Source organism: Pollachius pollachius, assembly GCF_949987615.1.
Source record: "Pollachius pollachius genome assembly, chromosome: 7".
Classification (NCBI taxonomy): Eukaryota; Metazoa; Chordata; class Actinopteri; order Gadiformes; family Gadidae; genus Pollachius; species Pollachius pollachius.
In genome coordinates, this window is record NC_136940.1 from 19,639,405 (window position 1) to 19,648,673 (window position 9,269).

General features: G+C 37.3%; 1 protein-coding gene across 2 annotated transcripts; it reads right to left on the reverse strand.

Moving 5' to 3' along the window:
• Positions 1 to 218: 218 nt before the first annotated feature.
• On the reverse strand, positions 219 to 8,750 carry LOC307078682 (uncharacterized protein). 2 transcript variants are annotated; one of them, XM_079740625.1, is made up of 12 exons: positions 8,541 to 8,750; positions 8,065 to 8,166; positions 7,833 to 7,934; positions 6,549 to 6,650; positions 6,319 to 6,417; positions 6,126 to 6,188; positions 5,050 to 5,178; positions 4,562 to 4,639; positions 4,041 to 4,178; positions 3,587 to 3,652; positions 1,945 to 2,033; positions 219 to 1,529 (listed from the first exon to the last, which is right to left on the reverse strand). In XM_079740625.1, the coding sequence occupies exons 1-12, from the start codon at positions 8,608 to 8,610 to the stop codon at positions 1,446 to 1,448; spliced, it is 1,122 nt and encodes a 373-aa protein (XP_079596751.1). In that variant the 5' UTR covers positions 8,611 to 8,750; the 3' UTR covers positions 219 to 1,445. The 2 variants fall into 2 exon arrangements, with proteins under 2 accessions (XP_079596751.1, XP_079596752.1); XM_079740626.1 differs by lacking the exons at positions 6,319 to 6,417; positions 6,549 to 6,650.
• Between the last annotated feature and the right edge of the window lie 519 nt (positions 8,751 to 9,269).

The window sequence follows — 9,269 nt, forward strand, 5'->3', positions numbered from 1 at the left end:
TATGTGGTGAACTCAGCTAACTGCCCTACACATAAAATAAAGCTTATTTTCTCAAAAAAGACACCTTTTGATTTCATAAATATTTTTTATTCTCAAAAAATGCTATAAATCCATTATGCGGCATGACCTTTTGACCTACTCATATCAAAACACATCTGGTGAACTCAGCTAACTGCCCCACACATAACACAAAGCTTATTTTCTCAAAAAAAACGCCCTTTGATTTTATAAATATTTTTAAATCTCAAAAAATGCTATAAATCCATTATGCGGCTTGACCTTTTGACCTACCCATGTCAAAAGACGTCTGATGAACCCAGCTAACTGCCTCACACATAACACAAAGCTTATTTTTTCCAAAAACCGACCTTTTGATTTTATACTATTTTTTTAATGTTAAAAAAGGCTTTAAATCTATTATGCAGCTTGACCTTTTGACCTACCCATATCAAAACGCATCTGGTGAACTCAGCTAACTGCCTCACACAACACAAAGCTTATTTTTTCCAAAATCCCACGGTATTTCGATATCGGCAGGTGAAAAGTTCAATCCGCATGATAGATTTATAGAATCTTTTAACATTAAAGAAATTGAATAAAATCAAAAGGTGGGTTTTTGGAAAAAATAAGCTTTGTATTACGTGTGGGGCAGTTAGCTGAGTTCACCAGATGTGTTTTGATATTGGTAGGTCAAAAGGTCAAGCCGCATACTAGATTTAAAGCCTTTTTTAACATTATAAAAATAGTATAAAATCAAAAGGTGGGTTTTTTGAGAAAATAAGCTTTTTGTTATGTGTGGGGCTCGATAGGTAGATTGACGAACACAGAGATTGTGACATCCGTCAGCAACACGCAAGCTCTGTGTTCGCCAATCTACTTATCGAGTCTTAAAAACAAAATGGCGTTGACAGGTGATCTACTGATGGTATTGTGTGTATAAAATGTCATTTTTAATAAACAATCTGTACACTTACAAAGTTCTCAATGCCTCGTTTTATATGTTAAGATCCTTATTATATTTATTATTATAATTTATAAATATTATATTTATTATTATCAACTCGTTATCATACAAAACATATCCCAAACCCATTTTACACCAGTATTACCCTTTAAAGTCTTCAAGTATGTAAATGGTATTTGCGCAAGCAACTCCTAGCACTTTCCATAAGCACTTACATTGTCTGCTTTAGATTAGCGGTTCTAACAAACTTCATGGGGGTCCTGAGAGGAGTTTGTTAGCTGTTGGCAGCAGGCAATGGCCTAGTTATGAGGCAGGCCTAGGCTACTGTGTTTGAACAATACATCCATATCCCATATGTGGGGCCTTGTGTGTGCATACTGTAAACCGTGGCCCTCTGTTATTATTATGAAATTTAAGGCAGGTGCCGCTGACCTAAATACCGCTACTATAAATTAATGAGACAAAGTTTTACTTTTGGTTCTTATTTGATTTTAATCTTGAGGACCTTGTAGGAAAGGTCACTTCCCGTGGTCTCAATAAGAAGTGCCCTTATAGTCGACAGTGCCTGCAACAAACAAATAAAATGAAAATGCAATTAGATAGGAAAGAAACATATTGAACACATATAAAATAAAAAAAAACATATCCATTTTTAGATAGTGTAGTTAGGAAAGTTTGCTGTCATATACAGTGAAATTACTAAAGCATGCATGTTCCTTCTTGAACAAACCACTGATATATTTTTCTGAAAACACTGTGAAGTAACTGTGAGGCCAAGGAAAATTGTTGTGTGTAAATCAGCCTTGCTGTTAGAAAATATAGCAGAAGTGAGGATCATAGCAGAAGAGAGGTGTGGTTTGATTAGTCATCTCACTTGGGTTGTGCATTAAGATAAACTAAATCGAAATGTCAGCAAATACATAAAAATGTTCTATGTCGGTATCACAAAATACACACACACACACACATATGTTTTATACCTGTTCAACAGCCGTCTGTATCGTCGAATTACTGTAACTGGCTGGAGCCAGAAAAGAAACGGACAGGGCAAAGATCAACTTCTGAGGATCTGAAAGGATTCAAAGACACACAAGGTCAATAGAAGCAAATATTATCATTGTCTCTTACAGTCCAGTTATTTGAGGTCAATAACGTAGGATATACCAGTTTGCAGCTTTCAAAATATAATATGTTTGAGTACAATGTCAACGCACAGTAGAGTTAATTGAGTGTGCCTTGAGTTCTGGTAGGCCTGTGCGATATGGATTAAATATTCTATCACGGTATGGGTAATTTCATACCTCGATAACGATATGCATCGCAATATAGTACATTTTCTGTGGATTCTATTAAAATATATGTATGGGATAATGTATAGAACGCCGGTCATTATCGGGAAAATATGCCCCGACAGGGCGAACAGGACACCGACGCGCAGTGGAGGTGTCTTGCTTGCCCTGAAGGGGCTTATTTTCGATAATGACTGGTGAGGTTCTATACATTATCCCGCTTATTACACGGCTACTTGCCAAAACGAAAAAATAACTTCACATGGTGTGTCTTTTTACAATTTATTTGGTACCAGCATTCGTAGTGTTGTTCAGCAGAGAAATAATCCGCCAAAGACGTTGACGTCACTTAGCAACCGAAGACGCTGGGGTTGACAAGTTACCGGACTACTTGCGGAGTGATACCAAAGACGTCATTAGAGGCAAAAAATCCTTTGTTTTCCTCGACAGCGGTCAATTATACTTAGCAACGGTGAATTATCAAATATAATTCATTATCAAATATAATTCACCGCCGGAAGTTGTGAAGGGCCCATGCAAGTGAACGGAGCGTTCCACGGCATTGATAAGACCCGTGTAATAAGTACCAATAATTACCACATGCCTCATAAGTACTTTTTAATAATCCTATCAACTAAATACAAATGAAGGGAAGTTTCTCTTTTCTTCTTTTATTTGGAAGTGACGTTGAGTAGAAATGTCACAAATTAGGAAAAAAAGTTAATTTTCTTGCGACAATGAAAAGCTGTCTCTGCTTGATAGACAGCTGAGGGTTAGCGAGCTTACATTGTCTTCAACGTGGCCAGCGCCCCTGACTTGGAGGAGGGCTTTATTTCAAATGACCAATAACTAGCCTAGCCCAAATCATTGACGTTCAGACGCATTTAAATGGTTGCTGGCAGTGACAAGTATATCACACAATTAAACGAGGATAAACGCTATGTATTTTTGTTGATTTATTTTGTATTGATAATAGTGGATTAATAGTTGGCAGATATATTCAAGTGAATATTTCACAGAGGGGCGGCGCCCTAGCGCCCTCTATTGACCCACCGCCACTGCCCCCTACGGTAAATACGGATAGGAACCCTTTCGTCCGGTCCCGGCGGAGGTCGTTTCGTCCGTCAGTGGGTCCGTCGCCTCTGAGTTTATGAATCGATAAAATTGACGATCCCAATGCACCGAATATGATTGCGGATACGCTTTTTTGTGATCAAAACTCCAAATTTTTGCTATTGTATCAATTGGCAATTCATTTTGTGGATCCCTACATCTAATACGCGAAAATAAGTTTGAACATGGATGAGCTATCCCTTTGAGATAGCTGTGGTACCTGTTGGAGTTGTGGTGACGGCTTCTGGAGAGACCGTAGTAAGAGTTGTGTTTGTGCCGTTTGTTGCTAGGAGAGGATGGGAGAGAAGAGTAGATACAAATGGAAACATGAAAAATAAGTTTATTTTCCAATTTATATGTTCCTATTTCATTTTATATATATATATATATATATATATATATATATATATATATATATATATATATATATATATATATATATATATATATATATATATATATATATATAGTTACTACTTCCCTTCACGCTAGTAACATCTTGAGCTCCATGGCATGCTATCAGCCACAACAGCAATTGCCATACATTTCATATTCCAATTGAATGTGATTCTTTTAATGTTAACATACCATTGATTTGAGGTTTGATGTTAGCTATATTAATTCAATTTATATTATTATATTATATTATTTGTGGTTAAATAATAGCAGCTTACCTTTCATGCAGGTGTCGTTGTAGTCTGGGCAGCAGTCAGGGATCGTTTGTGAAGCACATGATTCGTCACAGAAGCAACCATTGAAACAAGATGGATTATTGCCTGAGCAACACATGGAAGAGTTTGCAGAACAGCTCCCTGAAGAGGACAAACGCAAAGTTACAAGGAAAGCAGGACAAAGCTTTACATTCATTGGGAATAATGACTGCCCTTCTTGCTATAAGCTTCGACAGAGCTAGTATACCTCTTACAATTTCACAGATCTATTGAATAGCAGCAGATATATGATAATAAACCTAATTAAATAATTAGAAGTACCTAATTAACCATGCACAAAAAATGCTCTATTTTTGTTAGTAAATGGCTAATGATTATTGTATTTACTTTCTCCTCTTATTACAAATATAAAATATTTATTATATAATTATCATAGATTTGCAAGTTAAAATATAACTTGCTATATAACTTAATATATATTATTGAATTAAAGGTTTGAAATTAAAAATAATTGTATATAATACCTGAAAAGGAAAATATAGGGAAAGTTGTTTCGTTGTTTGAGGTTGTGTTGGTCAAATTAGGCTGACTTGTAGGGAATCCTGCAAAGGAAAAACATTTAATGCTGTTAATTGAGTGTTATTTGTCAGAAATGGCATAGCCGTCACCCTTCTGTACTCCCCTCTCTTCACCACTTACTCACTTTACAACACTTAAATCATACCTACTGCACCTTTAATATGAGGTATGTATTAGACATATTATTCCCCCAAACGTGTTTGTGACATCTCTTGGCCAAAATGTAAGTCGAATTTGATCAGAAAACTGGCAAATGATCACAGGGCTGTACTTGGTTATACTTAATTTGAAAAGGGCTCCGCTAAGGGGCACCTTTTCCACATCGATGTGTGAATTATGGTAGGCCTACGGTTCCGTCCCACCTAGGACACTACAGACATGTCTATGAATGTAACATAAATGTCTGTCTTGTACAATTAAAACGATGTTTTACCTGTTATGCAAGTGGCGTTGAAGTCACTGCAGCAGTCGCGTAATCGAAGGCAAGCCACGTCACAGTAGCAACCCCTAAAGCAGCTGCTGTCCAACCCCATGCAGCACAACGGGGGATCGCTGGCGCAACCTTCCAGCAGAGGACACAATTGCTTCACAATCAATTTAAATTATTTAAGCCGTGCTGGGATTCCTATTGTTTGAAATCAACATATAGGCATCCAAAATTAATATGCCTTTACACCTGAACCATTGATTCCAGTGCCCCGTATGCCGTTTGTATTTGATGTGTTGAATACAAACAGCAAAGCGATACATTGATATCAATGAGGCACTATACTTGGTAGAATGTGGCAACCATACGCTACTGACTATAGACTTTACACCGATTTTACCAGCAAGACGTAGCATAATAAATATTATATTTAAATATAATATTCTATATATATTTATATATATATATATATTATTTGGCACCGTGCCACAATGGACATAAAGTATGTGAAAGGAAAGAAGTAGAGTCAAAGTATTTTAAGAGCTAAGTGATAAGTCTATACATTTGGGGTCACGCAAATGGGAGCCAGCATGCTTTCACGTAAAACAATTAGATAACTCTTATCAGGATTAGCGGAGATAATGTGTTGTCAACAAACACAACGGTACAACCTACAAAACTTTTGAAAACAGTTCAACCTTGTATATGTAAAATGCTTTCGCATTCGTTTCAGAAAGCATGCCAGATAAAAACAAAACAGGACCAGCTTCATCATTCCTCTTTGAATCCTCTTTGAGATGTTGGCTTGCAGCACAAGGAAAGTAAATGATTAGTATTATGGCCACTCTTCGTCCAGGAATAAGTGTGTGTGTGTGTGTGTGTGTGTGTGTGTGTGTGTGTGTGTGTGTGTGTGTGTGTGTGTGTGTGTGTGTGTGTGTGTGTGTGTGTGTGTGTGTGTGTGTGTGTGTGTGTGTGTGTGTGTGTGCACGTGCATTGGTAAAAACCTGCGTGCACATATATCTCCTTCAAAGTATACAGTTTCTGGTAACTATGAAGTTATGTGATAAAAAAAAACAACTTACTAAATTGAATCCCTGCTATTGCCGTGATGTTTGTCAAACCAGTTATAATTGTAGAGTTGGTCACTGAATACGGAGAAAGTTCTCATTAAATTGTGTTAAGGGTTCATCCATTGGTTTCAAGGTTCTTACTGTTTCATCCTTCACATTGTTTAATTTCTGGCTACTACATGTAAAGTTGTAAGTATAACATTACCTAATGAAGGAGCAGCTGTTGTGTTCGACCCATTTGTAGAAGCATTTGTTTGGTTGGGACCAATCGTCAAAGGAGTAGATGATGTTGTAGATGTTGTCACTGAATATGGAGAAAGTTCTCATTAAATTGTGTTCAGTGTTCATCCATTGGGTTCAAGGTTTTTCTGGTTTCATCCTTCAAAATGTAACCTTTCTGGCTAATGCATGTAAAGTTGTAAATAATAACATTACCTAATGAAGGCGCAGCTGATGCATTTGACGACACGTTGGTAGAAGCAGGGATTGAGCTACCGCTGGTAACCTCCGGTGGTCCAGATGGGTCAGGTGTTATACCTGAAGAATGGCATCAGGACAGAGCCACCAGGAAGTTGAATCTTTGATTACATTTTTTGAAACTTTTGACAGACTGACACATTCAACATTTAAATGGAATTTGAGATAGACAGAAATTGTGCTGCACTCTGAAAAGTAATATTCAATGTTCAGTTTCAACATACCAATTCAAAACTTACAGTCAAAATACATCATCAATATTCAGATCAAACTTTGGACTAAAACCTCAAAAAAAAAACTAAAAATTTTAAATGAATACAATATTCAAGTACCACAGATAGTGAAGTACTTGAGAGACTTGTTTCAAAATCAAGGCAATATCATAAGTTCTTAACCCATGTCAGGTGCTTTACCATGGCGAGTGGGTCTCAAGCGACGGTAAGTGGAAGCTACTTTGTGGAAGTTTTCCATAAATATCATAACTTATTCGTTTATAAAGAATGAACAATGTGTTAAAGAAAATTTTAATCTGTTATTCATCAGCTAAGTTATGTCAGGAATAAACCTTGACGGACTGTCTCTGTTATTGGAAATTATTCCAAAGCATTGTTAAATACTTACTTCTGATTACCTACCTTACCATGGTCTGGATGTGCATTATGTTTGGATAAGGGGACACCTCTGCCTAAAATCTGATTTGTGAGACTTTGCTGAGCATGTCTTCATGGAATAACTCAAAAGTTGTCATTGTTTGTAGCTGCCCCTCCCCAAATGTATTGTTGATGTAGCTGCTTTAAGAGCTTCATTACATTTTGCAAGAGGTTCATATGAATATGTATTGCCTTTTATCTAATAAACTATTCCTATTAAACAGTAGTATTGAACATTCGACATGAAACTCAAAAGAGGCATCTTGAAGGGATAATTCACGCTGATATAAAATGTTACTACATTTTGTTTAAAAACATGGAAAGTTTGTATAAAAAAACCAAAACCTTTTAGGTAGGGCAAGAGAAGCCTCTGACTTCTCACCTAGATAAAACAGGAATGTACATTTCCAGAAGTCAAATCAACATTGATGCACACTTTCGGTAAATCTCGGAAAATAACAGTGTCAAATATGGCATTAATCTGATGACACAAGTTAGTTTTATCCATTGGTTTCATGTTTTTTTCCTTTTTCATCCTACAAATTGTTTTAATTCTGGTTACTAGATGTAAAGTTGTAAGTAATAACATTACCTAATGAAGGTGCAGCTGTTGTGTTCAGCGACCCATCTGCAGAAGCATTTGTTGGGCTGGGACTTGTAGTCAAAGGAGGAAATGATGTTGTAGATGTGGTCACTGAATATGGAGAAAGTTCTCATTAATTTGTGTTAAGGGTTCATCCATTGGTTCCAAGGTTCTTACTGTTTCATCCTTCAGAATGTTAAATTCTGGCTACTTCACGTGAATGTGTAAATAATGACATTACCTAATGAAGGTGCAGCTGATGTATTTGACGACACGTTGGTAGAAGCAGTGATTGAGCTACCAATGGTAACCTCCGGTGGTCCAGATGGGTCAGGTGTTATACCTGAAGAATGGCGTAGCATAGGAGAGAGCAGAGTTGGTGGTGTATGATGTCCGACTCCGAGCTATGTCCAGGCTACGCGGTACGCTTGGGGTGTACCTGGGGATGCTGATCCGTGTGGTGCATTTTGGGATTGAGTTCAATAGATATCGTAGCACTCTAGAAGCCTGATAATGAGGTCTTACACATTTTTTTACAAAATCTTCAATAATGATTACCAAATGTACTAAATTAACTGTTCAAGAGTGAGAACAATTAACAGATTTCAGAATTGTACATTGTTATGGGAATTATTCCTTTGATTTTGAGCTACTGGACAAGCGAACGCAACTCTAATTATATTGTGCTTATTATTGTGATATGTCATTTAAACTCACCAGTTTGTCCATTCGTTGCTTGAAGCATCATTGTCAGTCCAATCAAAATTCTAGCCCAGCAACTCAACATCTTGGTTAATCTCTTCAACCCAACTCCAATCTTCAACCCTGTACCTGTGAAGCACCCCCCCTGTGTGTTAGAGTTACAGCTTAAGCAATTGTCCTCATGGCTGAACCGACACCGACTTTTGACTTGTTGTCGTTGATGACCTGACCGTTTTGAAGGTGTGTGTGTGTGTGTGTGTGTGTGTGTGTGTGTGTGTGTGTGTGTGTGTGTGCGCGCATGTGTGTGTGTGTGTGTGTGCGTGTGTGTGTGTGTGTGTGTGTGTGTGTGCGTGTGTGTGCGTGTGTGTGCGTGTGTGTGTGTGTGTGTGTGTGTGTGTTTGTGTGTGTGTGTGTGTGGGCGCATTTGGGTGTCGGTATGTGTGTGGTTGTGGGTGTGTTTCTTCAACAAGGAAGCTCAAATTACTGGTTAACTAGTTCTGTCACTAAGATATGCATGTCATGCAACTGGGTTTCTGCATGAGAGAACTATGGTAAAAGAACAACAACAATGCACTTTTGCATTGTTGTGTTATCCAGGATATATTGTTTAATTAAAAGCCATCAGACTTAAAGGGACAGTTTGCAGATTCAACACATTATCCTGATATTATGCCACCAGGTGTGAGTGTGATAAGAAAAAAGTGTATAATTGAACAATAAAAGTTTTCATTCTTGATGACACAT

Bases quoted from the DNA above. Each gene is read 5' to 3' on its own strand.
- LOC307078682 (XM_079740625.1), bottom strand. From the start codon at position 8,610: ATGTTGAGTTGCTGGGCTAGAATTTTGATTGGACTGACAATGATGCTT. The intron at 5,179-6,125 runs GTAAGTTGTTTT...CTCTGCTGGAAG, and splicing joins AATAGCAGGGATTCAATTTA to GTTGCGCCAGCGATCCCCCG. The intron at 3,653-4,040 runs GTAAGCTGCTAT...ATCCTCTCCTAG, and splicing joins CAACGACACCTGCATGAAAG to CAACAAACGGCACAAACACA.